The following is a 21945-nucleotide window of genomic DNA, read 5'->3' on the forward strand; positions in this document are numbered from 1 at the left end:
TGTCTTTCTAGGTATGTTTTGTTATCTAGGTTTTTTTTTTTTTGTAGTAATGCGAGGCGATGACATGTTGTTCTTATGATACATGTGATTACAAAAGTGAAGCATCCAGTGCTTAGAAGACACTAGAAATATCAATTCTCTTCCCTTCTTTCCATATATCCATCCTAGTCCACTATGGGGATCAAACACCAAACATACTGGGCATACAATCACAGTTCTAATTACCACAACAAAAACTACACACTCTTCTCTACTTTATAGAAACTAAATATTTTATGTTTAAAATGATACACTAAAATAAATATTCAACAAACCAGCTATCTGTCCTTAACCAGAAGTTATCTATAACATTTTCAGATCATAAATAAGCATTATCAGAAAGGCATACAAACAGAATTATTTTTACCTTTCATACCCTAAAGGGTGTCATGGAGGAAAGTCCTGAGATTGGTAATGAGATAAAACAACAGTATCAAAGGCTGGCTGGAGTTAGGTGGTGGTATACACTCATTATTTTTTACCTAAAAAAGACTTTAATGAAAAAGAATTGTACAGAAATCCACCACATCTCTTATCACACATAGACTGCAGGTGGTGAATCTTCCAGTTCACATCACCCAACTCTCCTACCCAAGAGGCAGATTTTTTAAAAATAGACAGATATAAAGAGATAATGTACTCTTTTCCAGGATAAAAGCTATTAATTTAAAACTTTTAGCTTAAAAATATTGCCCTTAAAGTAGGATTTTTAAATGGGGCACTTATTTGTGTCAATGAAATTATTTATATACTAGAAAAGAAGATTAAAAAAAGGAGTGTTATTACAGAAAGTGCACATAAAAGACCTAGTAAGCTAACAGGGTTTCCAATGCCTAACTCTAATTTGGGAAAACAAAGTGTCTGCTATAATTAAGGCATTGTGTTAAATATTTCAACTGTCATGTTTATTTCCTATCATTTATTTTTTCTCCTTTGGACCTTTCTCATTCTAGAGAGGGAAATACTGTACCATCTGGAGCTTTCATTCATTCCTGAGGATTTCATACCCATTTCATTCAATGGGAAAGAAGATATTTGGCCAAAATTTCTCTAATTTTTCAAATTAATGCTACTCTTGTTACTGATATTTGTCTTTTGAAATCTTCCTGTTTTCTAAATAATGTCAATTTCCAAGGAATCTGTTCTTTTTTTGTATCGGGGATCAAACTGAGAACCTTGCACTTGTAAGGCAGGCACAGTGCTGCTGAGCTAAATCCCCAGTCCTCAAGGAAGCTATTGTTGATGATCCCATTTTTCATGATCGCTCTCTTTCCTAAACTCTAATGGTGTATTTTAATTATAAAACTGCCTTCAGAATTTAACCATAAAACATTTCAAACTCTCAATTCTAATTTGTGGCAAATTTTTGCAACTACGCTATAAAATTTTCAAAGCCAAGGGTTATATCATTTATCTGTGGAAAATTGAAATGAACACAGGATTAGAAGTTAGCATTCTATCACTCTTGGATTTAAATAATGGCTATCAGTTTCTAGGTAAGTGATGCACAGCATGTCATACAACCTCTCCCAGTCTCTTAAAAATTGGGAACATAACACTTACCTCACAGTGTTGTTGTGAAGATTAAATGAGATTAACATATGTGAAAGGGCTTGATACATAGTAACGGTCAAAGAAAGTTTGGTTTCCTTCCTTATTTCCTTCTTTTTCCCTCAGTACCTGGTACAATGTTGAGAACATAATAACCCTCAATAAAAACTTCCTAAATATTAATCAGAACTTAGACTTCCTAATTGTATATAAGTATTCATTTTCATAATGTATGTTTCCAAATTGTGTGACTAAATCATATACATGCTGTGCTCCTTCAGTGATAGTTGACCCTGATATCAGAAAGTTAAGTGACAGAAAAAGAGGGGAAAGGAGTGAAGAAGTGAAGAAGGGAAAAGCAAGGCAGGAAGGAAGAGAAGAAAGAAGAACGGTTCTGCAGGGATCTCTTTTATGTCCTAACATCAGTTAAGGCAAGCTACTGAAGCTGATCATTCTCTGCCTGCCTTCCCCTGAACAATCCCCGTTAAATCCGCTACCTTTGGGGGGGTTACTTATGAACTAAATTAATTTTAATCTTTCCCCTGATGAAGGGTAACCAAGAGATGACCTTTGCACTGAGTTACATTCCAAACATTTTATTGTGAGGCAGAGTCACGTCTCTAAGATGCCCAGGTAGAACTTGAAGTTGTGATCCTTCTGCCCAGCCTTTCAGAATGCTAAGATTACAGGGCAGTGCCACCACACCCATGGCTTTAAGACATCCTCTTAAAACAGCCAGAAATATTTGAAGATTTTATCTTTATTTTTAAAAAACAACTTCAGGCTAAAAAGAGGGAACAATAATCACATAGGTGCTGCCTTGACCATGCTGATGGCTTCTGAAGGCGGGGTGTATAAGCAGGCTTTGTGGGTCTGACTCTGCTTAGCCAGGAGAACTACTTGCCCAAGATAAAAGTCCCTGGCATTTAACAAAACAAGGATAGCTCCCCTAATCCCTTGCCCTCAACCCCAAGGGATACTCTGTAAAGGGTTCTGCTTAAAATGTAAAACTTTAAAGAAAATTCAATAAAGCAATTTCCTGCCTGTTCTAATGTAATTTAACCAAAGAGGATGAAAGACTGCCATTTAACTCAATTCAGCAAATATTACTGAGCATCTCCTCATATTTAAACTTTCATTTTTAGAGCACTTTAAAATTTACAAAATATTTTCACATATATATTCTCATTTAATCTTTACCTGTTGCTCAAAGATGAAAAAAGTAAAGATCAAGAAGTCACACAATTTGTCCATGTAAGCTAGTAAAGAAGTAGAAGATTCAAAGTCCTCTAACTCCTGAATCCAATGACTTTTCCGTGTATAATTCTATACAAAAAATTTCAATGAGTATACATACTAATTGTCTTCCAGAAGTTTGTTTCTTTTGATTTTATATAAGCTTTCATAGTCCTTAATATTCTGATAAATGGGAATCAATCTAAAAAAAAACTGGTTCCAGCGAACAAGAAAGAGGTGTGAGAGATCACAGATGTTTTTACAGAAGATACAGGCTCTAAAATAAAAATCTGAGCAACTTACATATAATCAAGGCAGTATTCAAATAGTGAAATTATTTAATAGGAAACATAAATGACACACACAAACATATTTTTTGAAGGGCACTGATGAAGCCTCTCAGAAATACAGAGGTTGCTCTCAATCCTGAAAGCTAGATTTGAAGCTCAGCACTGCCACTGCCACAGTAATTTCCAATATAATAAGATTACTTCTTTTTTTGTCAAATTGGACCAATATGATGAGAGGAAGGAAACAAGTGATTCTGTATGGCATTGCCACCTTGTAATTTTCTAAAAAATAACCTTGTTTTAAAGTGGTTTCTTACAAAGGCTTTCTCCATTACAAATTCTAAATTCTATTTGGTTTATGTGTTAAGTTTTAAAAAATGAATCAACATAACACCATTTATGATAATGAAGGCTGGGAGCCAATCTGACTAAATTTCCAGTAAGTTATTTTATGATGAATTTTTAAGTAAGGTATCTTTTCCTTACAGTGAGATAAACCTATTACTAGACTTAACTTTCCATTTACCTACAAGCCTGATCATAATTATAGATAAGAACAAACCAAACCTTCAAATGATTAGATATACCAGATGGTCTAAGAAATCACTTAGAATAAAAAGTTAGGACTTCTATATGCAAATGAACCTAACGAGATATAGCAATTTATATAAAAACAAAAAACCCATCTGTAATATTAAAAGTAATAAAGGAACACTGAAAAGATAAGATATATAAATATAGCTACAGTTTTGACAAGTGGTTCTGGATGTATAGTATATCAAATATAATTCAGCTTCTAGCGAAAAATGGAGAAAGCTTTTGAGATTTTTTTTTTCTGAATCAGGAGACAGTATCTGAAAAGGAACTTTTTCTTATCCTACACATTGCTTCTAAATATTACAGAGAAAAGAATCAAATGGAGGGGGCCGCACCGGAGTGGCAGCGAGGAGTGGACAGGAAGGGAGATGAGGCCATGACTTGCTAAACGACACAAGACCTGTTTTTCTAACCACATATGGCAATACTGCACACTACAACCAAATACTGGAGATGTCTCCACCTTCCTTAAATCAATACTGATTTGGACCCCCAATGCTCAAAAACTTTTGATGGTTTCTAAAGAATTTTGATAAAAATTTCAAATGGGTATTTAAGACCTTCTACAATCTGGGTGCAATCTATTCATCTTAACTTTTTCCTTTCTCCAATATAAATTATCCATCTAGCATACTGCTCATACTATTCACAAAACAGCAGCTTCTTAATTCCCGATTTCATGTTTTACGTTAACTTCACTAACAACACACTTCTTCTTCCAAAAGCCTATCTTTCAGGGCTCTCGTTAATCTCATTTCATGTAAATTCATACTTAGTCATCCTAGCTTACCTTATCACATTACTTCTTCCAATTTCTTCGGCATTTTTTTTTTTACAAAATCTCTTTTGAAAATAATTCCCATATTTCCTCCCATAGTTATGTGTTTTACATGGGTGTCAGCCAGAGTCAATATCAAACTTCTACATATAAAAACTGTATTATACAATTCTTTTCCTAACCAATATGGGTATAATGACCAAGAAATCTTTAAAAGTGAATGATTCTGACCTCTCATAAATCACATATATTTATACAGTTCATGAGATTTTGTAGATATATACAGTTATTCTCAGCTGCACTATGTGTTCAGTAAGACTAAGAATCAAATTATAAGTGTCTGCTCTATTCCCACAATTCTTCAGTGGAAGGATAAGTAGGAATAAGCTTATTTCTCTACATACTTAAACGTCTCAAAATCTAACATTTATTCAGAGGTAAAGATGATCTGGGGTAGGTTTAGGTCCCATAACTGCCTTACTTTCTTTCAAAAAGACAGGAAAACTGAGATAATTTCATTATTTAAACTAGCTAAGGAATTCAGATTGATCCATTGTTTAAAGAGGAGACTGAACAAAGGTTTCAGAAAAGAAAGGGGTGGCTATTTTCAGGGTGAAGGTGAAATTCTAGGAAGTGTTTGTTGGGGCATGGCTGGCAGTCTTCTCTACCATGCAGAGTAAGAAAGACTTTTTCAGAAAAAGGATGAACCCTAAAGCACAGAGGCAAATATTCAAGTCCTCCATAGAGGAATTACATCACTTTGGAGTTGAGCAAGCTAAGAATTCAGAGACACTGGTAACTGTTAAAATGGTAGAGATGATGACTCGGGTAGAAAAGCTATTTTCTTCAGAGTACCTTTAAACAGTCATGGGACAATGAGTGCATCTTACATTATTTTTTAAACAAACTGTGTGTTTTCTGTGCACCAAGTGATCTTAATCTACAATCATTTGAAATCTGTGAAGCCATAATTCTGTTTAGAGACACATTTTGAAGGAAACAACCTTTTTTAAATTGACATCTCTAAGGCACTATATGGAGAAGGCACTTTCACAAATAATTCGTTTTTATCCACCCAAAGAATGAAGATCAAATATATATGGTTTATTCTCCCCCTATCCCCATCTCCCTCATAGACAAGGTTGTGCTATGTACTTCAGGCTGGCCTTAAACTCACTTTGGAGCCGAGGCTGGCAGTGAACTTTCTTCAGCCTCCCAAGTGCTGGAATTACAGGTATGCATCACTACACTTGTCTTATTATTGTCTATTCTATGGGGCATGTGGGGTTTCTATTCCACATGCCGAAGGAAAACTACTAAGTGTTGGAACTTGGACCCCAAATCAGGTCTCGTCTCCAAATCTATGGAAAATATCTTTTAGAATTTAGATCTCGAATGTACCCAAAAGACCCCACATCCGCAGCTTGGTGATCATGGGAGATGGTGAGGCCTAGTGGGAAATCTTTAAGTCACCAGGGACACACCCTTCAAAGGGACTGTGAGACCCCAGTCCTTTGTCTCACTCCCAAGACATGAAATGAACATTTTTGCTTTGCCACACATGCCCACCATGATGTACTTCCTCACCACAAGCCCCACAGGAATAGGGTTAACCAGCAATAATAAGAACTCTAAAACTATGATCCAAAATGAACATTTTTTCCTTTATTAGTTGATACCTCTATTTAGGTATTTGCTAGTTATGGAAAGCTGACTAACACAATGTTATATTACAGGAGGAAGGAAAGGGGAGAAACATTTAAATGGTAGTCGCATGATGTAAGTTTTAATCTTGATGCTTAACTATTATTACCTACTGAAACAGATCGATGAATTACCAAAATATCTAAAACAGAAAAAATTTGGACTGTATGTTTCCAGACATCCCCTGAGAAACAGTTATTATGCTGTAAAATGTGGGCACTAACAGACAAAAACAAGACTAAGCTCTTTCCCCTAAAATAACTCCGATTAGTGGATAAAACACATATATGAACAACAGCCACAAAACAACAAATATCAACAAAAGATAGCAGTGTTGAGAAAAGCAGAGAGGAATAATTTAGAAAGAATGGAGAAAGGAATTTAAATCCAAATTAAACCTTAAATTAAAAAAAAAAAACCCAGGCAAGTAGGACAGAAGGCCATTACAACCAGAGAAAATAGCATAAACAAAGGCTGTGGAAAACAGCAAAGGTTGTATAAGGGAACTATAATCAATTCAGTACTGCTGAAGCATACCGTATTGCAGAGCAGAAGACACACGAAGCAGGGTTGACAGGAGTCGCCAGATTAAAGAGATCCTTCTATGATATATTAAGGAATCTGGACATTATCCAGTAGGCAGGGCTTTCACAGGGGATAGCATAGCTAGGATATAATTTTAGAAAGATCATTTTGACAGGCATGTGAAGGAAGAATATGAGTAGTACAAACTGGAGGCAAAGAATCTAAGAATCTGTAACAGAGATGATGAAGGCTCATTCCACAGTGATTATAGGAAAAGACATAATAGGTTCAAGATTAAAAAAAGCAAATAAATCAGCAGGACTAGAAAGGAACCAAGAGTAAGGTAAACAAAAAGCAAAGGCATGGAATGGGTCCAGGATTCTGCTCAGGCAGCTTAAGAACTGAGATTTTGAATACAGGGGAAGAGTGAGACGAAAACATCTTAAATTCAGTTTACAGCATGTCAAGTTCAAAAAAGTAGAGATGCCCTATAGCTAGTAAATACCATAACCAAGTGCTCAGCAGAGCAGCCTAAACCAAAGAAATATAAGAGTGGAAGTAAGCTGCACACAGGCTATAACTAAGACCTTAAAGAGTCAAAGTGTCGAACCAGAACGAAGATACAAAGCACAAAGATTTTTGGCCAGAATTTCATTAAATTCCAATATTATGTACCTGCAAAGGAAGACAAATCAGAAGAATGAGAAATTCCAGAACAGAGATCATCTCAAGGAGGACATGGTGATAAACAGAGCAAAGCATAGTCTAGATAAAAATCCGGAGGGAAAAAAGAGCTGAAAATTGTCTACTTGACATAAAGATAGGGTTCATAAGTAATCCCCCAAAATGTGGCACTTTGGCATTAGAGAAAACAGTAGAAGCAGGAGGGTGGACGACCATTCTTGGCTTCCTCCTTCCCTTCTCCCCTGAAAGCAGGTCATAAAACCTAGAAAGGATTTTCTAACGTTTCCTTGAAACAGGTCTTAAGAGCTTCATTTGAGAAATGTCCTCCCTATACCTGGAGGAAAGAAACATCTTTGTCTCTGAAGACATAGGGAAGCAAAGAAGAATCTGAACAAACAGGCCTCGCTAAGTTCCCCTCATTTCATTACCATTAGATTGTATACCCTTTCTTTGTCATACTTTTCTACGATTATCTTCCTCTTTATCAAACTTAAACATAAAAACACACAAGTTTATGTTTTTATGGGTATTCATTTCCAAAGGTTCTCTTGTGATATAAAACTTACATTAAAAACACTTGCATTTTTTTCTCTTGTTAATCTGTCTTTTGAAAGGACATCAGCCATAAACCTAGCACAAAAAATGCTTCTTTCTTCCTACACTAGAAATTAAGGGGCCACTGACAAATTCATTAAAAGTGGCTTCAATCAAGCAGATAAGGGAGGGGGGAACCTGGACTGCAGCGGTTAAGAAATGCAAACAATTGAGTATAGATGGTATTTTTGGAGAATTTTAATCACAGGAAAGAAATTCAAAACTTAATGAAGACTGGAACGATCAACTTTAAAATCCTCTGATGTTGACATGCTCAATCTACTTTTTTTTCCATGTGGGTAAAAAATCCTATTTAGTAAAATCTTATTAACACCCACATACATTAAATTTGAAGTACATTTTAATTATCCAAAAATGGATGACTCAAACCGTACCTCTTTAACATTTCTCAGTATACCTTAGAATACCTCATAAAATGATCTTTTTAAACAATATTCAAAAAGGAGACACAAGAAAGGAGAGGCTTCTCTTGCTCCAACCATGCCTTTTCTTAATGCTCCAAAGAAACATTTTTTTGTCACTCTCTGTCTAGAAAATGCTTCTCCTGCATTTTGGTTTAACTTCTACTTAATTTTCAAAGGCCTGCTCAAAGTTCACCTTACACAATAACAAACTATACGAAGTTCAGTGAATTCAAGTGTTTCTGGCATACTGGTGAAGGAAGTAAAGATAACAGTTTCAGAGAATGACTTGCTCACGGTTATGCTCATGTTTGTGCTGAAGCTGAAATAGGAATTGTTTCAACTACCGCCATCTTATTAGATTCATTCGTTCCTTTGCTAATTATTTATAGAGTTTAAGATTACAGTAAATCAAGATTTTAAAATAATCTATTATAAGGCCCAAGTTAATAATACTCTTGAAAACTAAGGAGCTAATCCACAACTTGTTAGTTTGAGGGAAGTAAACTAACTTGATTATACAAGTAAAGATTACAGAAGTCAACTAATATTTACTTCGTGGATAAGCTGACTCTCTCCCCATGAGTACAGCACTTATTTCAGCCTCTGCCAGCAGAGGTGTTGGAGCAGATGTTGAAAGACTGTGACATACAGTGCGTCTTTAAAACTTGGTGGGGTGTGAAATTTCATAAGGTCAAAAAATGCTGCATTTTGATCAGCAAAGAATTTTTTTTTATAAATTATTTCAGACAAACCAATAGAATGCCAGTAAAAAGACACCAGCTTTAGATGACACCTGATAATCTATATGCTAATGGTTTAAAAGGTAATTTCTACCAATTTAAAGCAAAAGTTCACCACTGATCTTTAGAATAAACATGTTTTTAAGGCAAATACAAGATATTACGTAAAATACAAGACATTTCATTTGCCGGAAGGATTTTAAAAATAATTTCCTGCTGTAGCTCATACCCCAGCCACCCAACTCTGGTGACAGGTGGAGCCCCACAGGCGCCTGCAGGGCCTCCACAGCCCCCGCCCCTGCACCTCTGGCTTCCTGGCTGTGCTGGTACCTGGATTCACATCACACAAGTGGGGGGGGTCATAAAGGCCACTGTCCTGAGCTCTAGCCTCAATTTTGATTTAATTCACACAGTGAAAGGTGATAACTATCACAAATTATCATTTTCTAAACTGTGTTTGATGCTTTTGTGCTGCTGATTAGATCAATCACAACACCTTAGCCCAAGTGATACAATCAGTTGTCCTCCCTGGTATAATGAAAAACAGATTGCCTCAGAGTTAAAACCTAACGATAAGCTATAAGAGGAAGATGGAAGTATTAACCCAGGTATCAAACAAAGGACAGTACCAACAATAAAAGGAGAAATGAGAAGACATTCAAATAAGGCTCAAGCACAAACACAGACTTCCAGCTTACCAAACGCAAATTCTGAGGGAATGAGGTGGAAAAGTCTGACAATCAACCACCCAGATACACTGAACTGATAGCAGAAGAAGTAACAAAACAGATGAATGAGTCTCGAGAAAAATTCAAAACAGAAATAATTTCCCAGATAACTAGAGAGATGGTGAGCAGAATGAATGACATGATTAAGAGATTCTGGAATAGAAACAGATAAAAAAAAATACATGAGCTCAGGACGATGACAGAAGCCATGAATGCCCAGCATAGGAAAGAAATGGAAACCATGAATGTTCAACATAGGAAAGAAATGGAATCCATAAAACAGGTCCAAACAGATATCCAGGAGATTAGAAACTCAACTGAAACTTTTCAAAACAGACTGAGACAATGTGAAGACAGGATTATCAGATATAGAAGACATGATGGAGATCAGTGACCATGAAAAGAAGGATCTCTTAAAAATAGTAAGGGAACAGGAGAAATCAATCCAACAGCTCCTAGATCATACAAAGAAGAATAATATAAGACTGATAGTCCATGAAAAAGCAGAAGAAAGTACGAATGACATTAAAAAAAACTGTTCACAGAATTGACAGAAAACTTCCAAACAGAGCAAAAGAATCTGACATACAGATAAGTGAGGCATAAAGGACACCAACTAGCCACGATAAAAAAAAAAAAAAATCTACACCTAGACATATAATAATCAAGTTCCCAGAAACCCAACAGGAGAACAAAACACTACAAGTAATTAAGAGAAAAGAAACAAATCACATGCAAAGGAAAGCCCATCAGTCACAGCAGACTTTTCAACACAAACCCTCAAGTCAAAGAGAGCCTGGAGTTATTTCAAGCCCTAAAAGAAAAAACCTCCAATTTAGACTGATGTTTCAAAATAGATGAGTAAATAAGATACTTCCATGACAAAGAACACCTGAGAAACTTCATGAATACCAAACCAGCATTACAAACAATTTTTAAACTATCCTAGAAAAAAGACAATGAAGGTCACAACTCCATGAGGCATGCCAGAGGAAATCTAATGGGCAAGAATTGAAAAGGAGAGAGAAAAAAATTAAAAAAAAAAAAACCAACAACAGGAAAATATATGACGAAGATAAGTCAATACATATCAGTTAAACCATCAATGTCAATGGCCTCAATTCACCAATCAAAAGAAATACGCAGGCAAAATGGATTAAGAATCAAAATCCAACAATATGCTGTATACAAGAAACACACCTACTTGAAAAAGATACTCATAGACTGAAAGTAGAAGGATGGAAAACAGTTCTCCATGTGACAGGAACCTGGAAAAAAAGCAGAGGTAGCTATCTTATTTGCAGACAAAGTAAATTTCAAACCAAAACTAATTAAGAGAGACAAAGAAAAGTCACTTCATCCTTGTAAAGAGAACAACCCAAGAGGAAGAGATGATAACCATAAATACATATGCACCAAATACAAATGCCCCCAACTACACAAAACAAATATTATGGGACATGAAACACCAAATTAATATTAATACAATTGTAGTGGGAGACCTCAATATCCCATTATTACAAAAAGATACATCATCTAGACTAAAAATCAACAATAAAATACTAGAATTGAACCAAGCTTTTGAACACATGGACTTAATAGATGTCTACAGAGTGTTCCACTCCACAAAATCAGAATATACATTCTTATCTATGGCCATACCACCCTGAATGCACCCTATCTCATCTGAAGTCAGAAGCTAAGCAGGGTTGGGCCTGGTTAGTACTTGGATGGGAGAATATACATTCTTTCTGGCTGTACACGGGTCATTCTCCAAAATACACCAGTTATTAGGCTTATAGAACGTGTTTAAGTAAATGCAAAGGAACTAAAGTTATCCTGTGTATTTTCAAATAATAGTGCAATTTATCTGGAGATCAACAGCATAAGAAACCATAAGAACTTCCCAAACACATGGAAATTGAATAACACTTTCCTGAACAATCAATGGGTCACAGAGGAAATTAAAGAAGAAATTAGATGTTTTTCAATTTAAGGACAATGCCAGTACAACACACAGGAATCCATGGGATACAATGAAAGCAGTTATACATGGGAAATTCACAGCAGTGAATGTCCACAGTGGGAGAACACCAAGCTCAAATTAACAGCCTAATGGTGAATCTTAAGCTTCTAGAAAAAGAGCGAGAGAAACCCAAAGCTTGTACAAGGGAGGAAATTATAAACATCAGAGCAGAAATCAATGCTATAGAGACTAAGAGAATGATAAAATCAATGAAACAAAGAATTGGTTTTCTATAAGAATAAATAAAATTGATAAGCCTTTAGCCAACCTTATTAAAAAAGGAAAGAAAAGGCTCAAACTCATGCAATTAGGAATGAAAATGGTGAAGTCACAACAGATTCAGCAGAAATCCAGAGCATCATCAATACTTATTTTGAGAACTTGTACTCTATTAAAATGCAGAAAATAGAAGGAATAGATGTATCAATACATACTAATTACCAAAGTTGAACAAAGAAGATATAAAAATTCTAAACACCTCAGTTACAACCAGTGAAATAGAAAACTTAATTAATTAAAATTTACCAACAAAGAAAAGCCCAGGTCGGTGATGGCTTCACTGCTGAATTCTACAAGACATTCAGAAAAGAACTATTGCTTAAACTTTTCAATAAAATTGAAAAAGAAGCAATACTTCCAAATTCATTCTTGGAAGCAGGTATTACCTTGATTATAAAACCAGGGAAAGACCCAATCGAAAAGGAGAACTACAGGCCAATCTCCCTCATGAACATAGATGTAAAAATCCTCTATAAGATACTGCCATACAGAATACAGAGGATCATCAAGAAGATTATACACCCTGAGCAAGTTGGATTTGTCCCAGGGATGCAAGGATGGTTCAACATACGTTTATCAATAAATGTAATACACTATATTAATAGAATCAAGGACAAAAACCATAAGATCCTCTCAAGAGATGAAGAAAAAGCATTCAACAAAATTCAGCGCCCATTCATGATAAAAACCTTACAGAAAATTGGAATAGATAGTCTTTATCTCAACTTGAGAAAGGCTACCTATGAAAAGCCAACAGCCAACATCATACTAAATGATAGATAGTCTTTATCTCAACTTGAGAAAGGCTACCTATGAAAAGCCAACAGCCAACATCATACAAAATGGTAAAAAGCATGGAAACCTTCATGCTAAAATTAGGAATAAGACAAGGATGTCCACTATCACCACTCCTGTTCAATACAGTTTTGGAAACATTAGCCACAGCAATTAGACAAGAGAAAGAAATAAAAGCAATGAAGATAGGAAAGGAAGAAGTGAAACCGTCATTATTTGCTGATGATACTCTATATAGAAGATCCAAAGGAGTCCTCCAAAAAAGACTTCGAGACTTGATTGACAGATTCAGTAGAGCAGCTGGATACAAGGTAAATACTCAAAATCAATAGCCTTCTTATATACAAATAACAATCTCACTGAGAATCAAATTAGGGAAATAATTCCCTTTACAATAGTATCCAAAAAATGAAATATCTAGGAATCAATCTAATGAAGGAGGCAAAAGACCTGTACACTGAAAACTACAGCACTCTTAAAATAGATGAAGAAGATATAAGAAAATGGAAAGATACCCCTTATTCCTGGGTAGGAAGAACCAATATAGTGAAAATGGCCATAGTTCCAAAACTGCTATACAGATTCAATGTAATCCCAATTGAAATCCCAACAGTATGTTTCAAAGAACTAGAGAGAACAATACAAAATTTATTTGGAACCAGAAGACACCTAGAATAGCAAAAGCAATTCTAGGCAACAGAGACATGGTAGGGAGTATCACAATCTCCAACTTAAACCTATACTACAAAGTCATTGTGTGTTAAAAACAGCATGGTACTGACAAAGAAACAGACCCAAGGATCAGTGGAATAGATTAGAAGATGCAGAAACAACTCCAAACATACTCACCTACATCATTTTTGACAAAGAAGTCAACCATCCTCACTGGAGGAAAGATAGCCTCTTTAATAAATGGTGTTGGAAAAACTGGATTTCAACTTGCCAAAGATTAAAACTAGACCCATATCTTTCACCATGCACTAAACTAAAATCCAAGGGGATTAAAGATCTAAATATTAAAACAGAAACACTAAACTTCTTGGAAGATAAGTTAGGTACAACTCTTTAAAGACAATGGAATAGGAAAAGACTTTATGAAAAAATCCTCAGTAGCACGGGAACTAGCACAAAGAATCAACAACTGGGATTCTCATCTTTTTAAAAAGCTTCTGCAAGGCAAGAGAAACCACCAACAGAGCTAAAAGATAACCACAATGTAAAAATTTTTACCAGCTGTTACTCAGACAAAGGTCTACTATCTAGACTATATAAAGATCTCAAAAAAATCGAGCCCCCAAATATAAACATCCAGTTCAAAAATGTGCATCTGAAATGAACAGACATTTCTCAAAGAAGAAAAAGCAGCAAATAAATATATGAAAAAATGTTCAATATTACTGGTCATTCAAGAGATACAGATGAAAACAACAAGTAAGATTCCACCTCACCCCAGAAAGAATGACTGCTATCAAGAAATCAACCAATAACAAATGCTGGCGGGGGTGTGGATGGAGGGAGGAACCCTTTTTCATTGTTGGTGGGAGTGCAGACTGGTGCATCCACTGTGGAAATCAATATGGTGATACCCTTAACAACCAGCATTGGAAGTCCCATTTGACCCAGCTATTTCTCCAGTGGGTTTCTTCCCCCCAAAATTAAAAGAATCATATCACAGCGATGTATGCTCACCCATATTAATAGCAGCACAGTCTGTAATAGCTAAAACTTGGAAACAGCCCAATTGCCCATCAACTGGAGACTGGATAAAGAAGATGTGCTTTTTTTTTTTTTTTTTTAAATAAAGTGGAGTACTATTCAGCCATAAAGAACGAGAAACTACAGACACTTATAGCTAAGTGGAAGCACATCGAGGACATACTCAAGTGAAATTCATAGGACACACATGTGTAAGTATGAAATAGTTTCTTTGGTGTGATAAACTAAAAGTGTAAATAAGTATCAAGGTAAAAAGGGAAAGGTAAAAGGGAAGAGAAAAAATACAAGAAAAGAAAAAAATGGAAGCAAAGTCTTTGTAAATACGGATGAGTGGAGGGCGGAAGGGAGCCTAGGGGAACGGGAAAAAAATAAGAACCAAGACAAGCCATGTAAAGGAACAAGATCCCAATGATGATGTAACTGTCTTGTATACCTAAAATGTACCAATAAAAATTATGTTTTTTAAAAATAATTTCCTACTAAAACAAAGCCATCTATATCTAACATTTTGGTGGGGGAAAAGATATTTTCTATAATTGATGCTTAATATGGTAACAGTCTCCTTTTTGAAAACTGAAAGCCCTACATACTTATCTTTATTACTTAAATGGCTCCCCCAAGAACTTTAGTTTATCTTTTTCTTAAATAGGGGGCAGAAAAGGTATAAAAAGATTGAGGTTTTCATTGCGGTAAATGGAATCAAAAGTGTAACATTCAAAGACTATTGTTTTCTTGGATTTTTCTGTTATGCAATTGTATTTTAGCTTCAAATTTCCCTCATATCTTTTCCAAATGTGGCTAACAACATACAGCCAAGATAAAACAAGTTATCCAGTTAAAAAAATTCATCTCAATGATACAGACTCTAGCTCTCATGCAATACTATGACTTTAAAATGCTGAAAATTCCCTTCAGTGATGAATTAGTACGCCTGAACAGTCTGAAGAATCTGGTGGTAACATAACAACAACTACTGTCATTATCATTGTCATCTTTCAGTTTATTTTGTGCTATGTTCAAACAAATACAATATTTCTAAATAAATGATAAACACTCTTGGTGATACTTGTTAGGAAGAAACATGAAATCTCCCCAGAAAATTTCTAGTGTATACCACTGTTTTAAATCATACATTCAAGCAAATGGCCTAAAATCATGAAAAAAAAAAACAAACTTTGATTATAAATGTACTGAGTACTGTAACATCTTGTGACTAAGATCAAAAGTCTTCATTTACAATTTGGGAAAATAAATTGAAGTACATACTTTGGAAATTGTATTTATTATATTTGACTTCTAAATGTGAAAAACATTAAACTATATCACACTAAGACTATGTATTTCAAGAATTCTATACTACACTATTGAGATTTCTATCAAAGCTGAAAAATTTCCTGTGATTATAGTATGTATATTATAATCATATATATATATATGCATCCCATGGGCTTCTCATATACCCTAAGCTATTTGATAGATAAAAATCATACAAATAAATAAATAAATTGAAGGTGAATCAACAATTATAATTAACTTACTTGCCACTGAAAAGTTGTTGAGGGGATAAGGTAAATCCACATCTTGAGGTTTCTCTTTATATCCTATGAATGAGCCATCTGTCTTCAAAAGGAAGTATCTTGGCCTCCAGTTTTTTATATATTCTCCTACATGAAGAAAGCAAGAATGTTAATGCTAAAAAAAAAAAAAAGAAATGAACAGCAGTTTTCATGCAAAACAATTATGGTACAATATATATAACCTGCCAACACTGGCTTCCACAAATTTAATTAGGCAATTTTCTTTTAACTGAGCTTACAAAACAAAATATATAAGCCTACAATTAAGATTCAATAAAAACCCAAATATATTTTTTTAATGATTTCACACTTTGGTAATTCATTTGCATTATTATTCCTTCAGAGACTCATTCATCTGAATACACATTTTGTTTAGTTTTTCATTTTATCAAATGGTTGCCAGAGCTTATTTCTGGCCATTTTAAAAAGACTTCATAAATCATCCACACATCACTTATAAATTCTGATGAAAAATACTTCTTAAAGAATATGAAATAGATGTTTCTCTTCTGTGTATCACTGATTGTGTAACTTTTTAAAAGTTTTCATTATTAAATTGACTATAATTTGTTTTTCAAGGGAAAATTATCTTTCAAACAATGCTGCAAATAAGTCAAGAAAAACATGAAATGTCAAGAAAGAACATGAGTTAATAAGGTTTAAAATCATACACAAAGTAACACACACAAAAAATAAGAAGACTATACCACTGCATTGTTGTGGCTGCCTCAAAGTTCTAAAATGATTTAAAAGGTTTACCTTTCAGGGTCATTTTTGCTTCAGAGAAGAGGCAGAAGTCACACAGTGGCACAGTGAGTGAATAAGGTAAACAAGGGCACATGGTAAGATCTTTATTTGGCAGATATCACCGTGTATAATTTGAATTGATGCATGACAGTGACACAGCCATGAAAAGACACTCAAGAAAGAGAACTTCTATAACTACTTCCCAAAGTGGCAGGAATGACAGGAGAGGTATGTTCAAAGGGAGGGGGAGTATTTTGAAGATAGTTAGTGGCAATGTGTCTTTTTTCCTGTGGCAAATTTTATTTTATTTAAACATTCACCATATTTGTTGATCACACCTCATCATGGCCAATAAATATATATTTTATTAAATTTGTAGATAAGCTTTCACTTAGCATCAGAATAGACTCTTCTAGTTCTAATCAAAAGTGCTCCATGGTACCACAAGAGCTGAATGGCTATCTGGTTTCATTTTCTAGTTCTCTACTAGATCTATCTTGCCATTAAATGTCAGATGCTGAATTACAGAACTACTCTTGACTCAAGTTTAAATCTAGTCTTTGACTTCTCCCATTCCTATGCCATCTGTAGCTAGGTCAATATGGACTTCATAAGTCTGTCAGTCTAAACCAAACTGGACCATTTTTAATAGCTTACATCTGACCTCCCACTAATTCTCTGTGACTGCCTTACCCCGCTCTATTCCCCACCCTTCTCACTCTAAGACACCTTTCACCTTCACACGAATCTTACCCATGTATACACCACTTTGATTTCATAATGCTTCTGCTCAAAGTACTCTGTAATGCCTTACTGTTTAATGTAAAGCACAAGTCTGTTACCATCAAACGTGACCTCACCCTGAATGCATTTCAGATGTGGAATCACCTTTTAAATCAGCAATTCTCAGACTTACATTAGAACTCCTTTACACCTTATATGTTACTCAGAACTCAAGTTTTTATGTAGCGTATGTCCAATATTTATTGTATTAGAAACTAAGAATGATAAAACTTAATACATTTATTATTTCTTTAAAAGTAAAAAATTCATTACATGTAACATGACATTCATATAAAATAACTTTTCTAAAACAAAAAACAAAGTAAGAAGAGCAGCACTGCTCTGTATTTGAAAAAAATCTCCTTAATGTCTGTCTTAACAGAAATAGCTGGATTCTCTTCTCTGCTAACCACATTCAGTCTGTTGCTGTGTGTCATTTTGGTTGAAATATAGGGAAAAAAATATAACTAAAACAGACACGTAGCTGGAAAAGAGAAGAATGGCTATTCAAATAGTTCTGGATATAATTCTTCGATACTGTAACAGAAATCAACAAGGGGTAGTTTCTAAAAGGTCAGTTCTAGTATGGAATTCAAAACCTTATTGATGAACTCTCTTCGCTCTATTGTATGAAAATATCTGCTGACCTATCTCCCACTCTGAATTAGTCTTTTACACAGTGCATGACTTTGAAACATGTTTATCAACTTATTCTGAACACCAAATGTTGACCCCTTGGTTAAGCACCGAGAAGCTATTGAGCTCTAATGGTAGATATTTTCCAAAGTCCTCAACTTCACTTAAAAGCTCAATTTTCATCACTTCCAACAAATACTGTCAGTCTTTTTTCCTTGGATTATATGCAATGTCATGATAAGCCTTCAGTAAGCACTGCAGTTACAACTGGGTAAATACAATCTGCTTCCAGCTTCCTACCTAACTTACTGTGTATTTTCACTTTCTCATCCTTTTTGGTAAGGATTATATCTATTTTGAAATTCAACCAAAACAAAGCTATGTTTTGTTTAACTACAGAAAATGTTCTGAGAAATGCATTCTCAGTTGACTTTGTCATTGTACAAACATCACAAAGTGTGCAGACCTAAACCAAGATGCACAGCCTACCATACACCTCGGCTATCTATGCACATGTACAGCCTATAGTGAAGATGAACAAAACAAGAGGAGAGTAAATCAAGCCCAAGAGGAAATAAAACCATCAAGAGATACCATAGCACAAGATAATGAGATAACAGAAGGCTTCTATGGGCCCAAATAGCATAGCGCTTCATAGCAAACGTTTTTTTTTAATTAAGTAGAAGGAGGTGACTCTTCAATAACGATAAAAGTACTGTAAATACATAAAGCGATATACTCTACATATTGTATGTGCTACCTGTACCATGTTTGTTTATACCAGCATCACCACATACACACATATACACACACATGTGCACTATGGCTATGAGCTATGTTATCAGGTGAGAGAAATTTTTCAGCTCCATCCTAATCCCTGGAACTTCTGAATATTACGTTACATTATAGAACAGACTGTGTTTTGCCTCTTTCAGTAACTTAAGGATTCTGAGAAGAGGAGATTCTCCTGCATTATCTGGATGAGCCCTGAATCCAATGACAAATGTCCTTATGAGAGTAGATTTGACACATGGAGAAAATAAGGAGGCAGTGTGACCACTGATGAAGATTGGAATGATAGGCCACACACCCAAGAATACTGGGCTCAAGTTAGAAGAAGGAATGGACCCTCCCCTCCAGCCTTCAAAAAGAGTTTGGCCATGCACATACCTCTTCTCTGACTTTTGGCCTCCAGAACTGTGAGAGGAAATTTCTGCTATTTTAAGCCATTTACTATGTTGTAATTTGTTACATCAGCCCTAGGAAACTACCACAGTTTCTAATATAGATAGCTAGATAGACAGATAGATAAAGAGATAACGCAGCTTCTAATAATATAATAATACAATATAACCAAAAGATTCTTCACTGAACAACAAAAATTCATGGGAGGACAGGTATACAGATTCAGTTATACCTTCTGAATGAAATACATACGGCACATACACACACACACACCTCTACCTCACTCACGACTGTAAATGGGAGAGAATCTGTGAATTGTGGAGTTGAGAGAGGTTTGTCTAGAATTCAGTTTTACTTAGTTATAATGGCTGCAGATTTTGAAATTTTGCTGTAATTTGTAAGATTTATTTCTTGTAATGTTTTTAAAAGCAATCTCAATGGTTTTGAAAGAATGTTGGCTATAAAAACAAGGTGAAAATAGTTATTTTGGCTCTAAGGCTTTGTCCTGTTTTACTGGACATGGGACATGGTCTGAGTATAGAATTTTTTCCCATCTCATATTTTGATAGGCTACATAAATCTTTATCACAAATGATATGCATTCAACTTAGGGCTCCCCAACAAAGTTGACAGGGCTCATTTCTCACTGTTCACTTATCTTCAACTTAAATAGTCCACACATTGCAGACTTTAACTCAATATTCATTAACACTTTACTGAGACTCACATCTTGATTTTTTAAAAGCTGAAGACATGGGAAAATGGTAAAGCAAGAGCTGGGGGTGTGTCTATGGACTGAAAATGACTGATTAAAATGTGCAAATGGGGACCAGGAATTTAGCTCAGTGGTTCTGCTGCCTGTCTCGTAAGTGCAAGGTCCCAAGTTTGAACCCCAAAATAAAAATAAAAATAAAAATAAAAAAATAAATAAAATGTGCCAATGGTCTTCCCTCCAGAGCAGTGGTAGCAAACATGGCACAGGCGCCACAGCAGACTATTTGTATCACTGAAAGCTCTGAAAGGTTCTCCTAGAGAACTAGAGAATGTCTGTATTTATTCATACATACAAAATGGGAAAGACCCCTAGACATAACTCAGCCTTGTGTTCTCACAAAGATGAGCGCATGATTCAAATTTAAGGGTAGGTTATATTCTGGAAACTGGACCTAAATAACTTCATAAGAGAGAGAAAGTTAGATGTGAAATGAAATATGTACTAGTTGAGAAGAGCAGAGAAATATAAATCTATTGGAAACTTACCCTACCCAGTCTACGTTAAATGTGACTATGCTAAAAACACAAATAGGTGGATTAATTTAGATCTCACTAAGACAAATACAGACACAATCCAAATGAAATCTCCGTAACTATAGCATTATCTTTCACAAACCCATAAAACTTTGATGCAGAATTCAATTAAAACAAACTTTTTTAAAAAATGCTGGTTTCTTATTATAAAATATAAAGAAAATAAAAGACCCTAATTATGAACAGTTCTAAAGCTAACTAAAATTCCGATTGCTCTAAAAGACACAGGAGTACAGCGTTTAAAGTTACCAATGATCACTCATACTTGCTATAATATTGGTTTCAAAAGCTAGTCACCCCACAAGGAGTAGGGTAGACGCATTCTCATCTTATATGGATGTCAGTAAGAGGCATTACTGTCTTATCAAAGAGCTGAAATAAATAATACGTTTAACTTTCTGGAGAATATCTGGGCTTTAATATTTTATTTTCATGTTTAATTACAATCTAAGTCTTAAAGTATATTATTTGTGTTCTCTGAGGGGAAAAAGGACAGATGAAATATATATTTATTATATATTATTTTATATTATTACATATTTTATTACATAAATTTTTTGTTTGTTTTTGCTTTTGTTTTGTTTTGGGTACCAGGGATTGAACTCAGGACCTTGCATTTGTGAGGCAGGCAGCAGCACCACAGAGCTAAATCCCTGGCCCAAATTTAAAAAAAAAAAACTCTTTTACAACTTTTATACTAATACAGGAAAAAGCCATTATTGTTTATACAAAAAAGTTGGCCATATTGTCACTGTGATAAGACATGTGGACACATTTTCAAAACAAAAGAAACCTTATGTCAAAAAATTGCTCTGCTGTATAATGAAAGTCATAACAAATCGTTATCATCAATAATGAGGTCAACAAACTCCTTAGATCAGGCTTGAGTTCCTTTCCTAATCCTGCTCCATCAGTAAGACTCGCTAAGCATGACAGAATGATATGACGATTAAGCCAAGAATTCTAGAGCCACACAGTTTGGATTTGACTCACATGGACTTA

The 21945-nt window shown here is 34.9% G+C and overlaps 1 protein-coding gene across 4 annotated transcripts in view; it reads right to left on the reverse strand.

The window, feature by feature from the left end:
- The window catches only part of Akt3 (AKT serine/threonine kinase 3), a 265681-nt gene that overhangs the window by 121182 nt on the left and 122554 nt on the right, over positions 1-21945 (reverse strand). For 3 of the 4 annotated variants that reach the window (XM_010642597.3, XM_010642598.3, XM_010642601.3), the window contains exon 3: positions 16246-16371. In XM_010642597.3, coding sequence (XP_010640899.1) covers positions 16246-16371 — 126 coding nt within the window. Of the gene's footprint in view, positions 1-1602; positions 1720-16245; positions 16372-21945 lie in introns of those variants that run through there. The other variant, XM_010642602.2, reaches the window with a different exon arrangement.

This window comes from Fukomys damarensis, unplaced genomic scaffold, assembly GCF_012274545.1.
Source record: "Fukomys damarensis isolate Sample0158 unplaced genomic scaffold, DMR_v1.0_HiC HiC_scaffold_11, whole genome shotgun sequence".
Taxonomy (NCBI): Eukaryota; Metazoa; Chordata; class Mammalia; order Rodentia; family Bathyergidae; genus Fukomys; species Fukomys damarensis.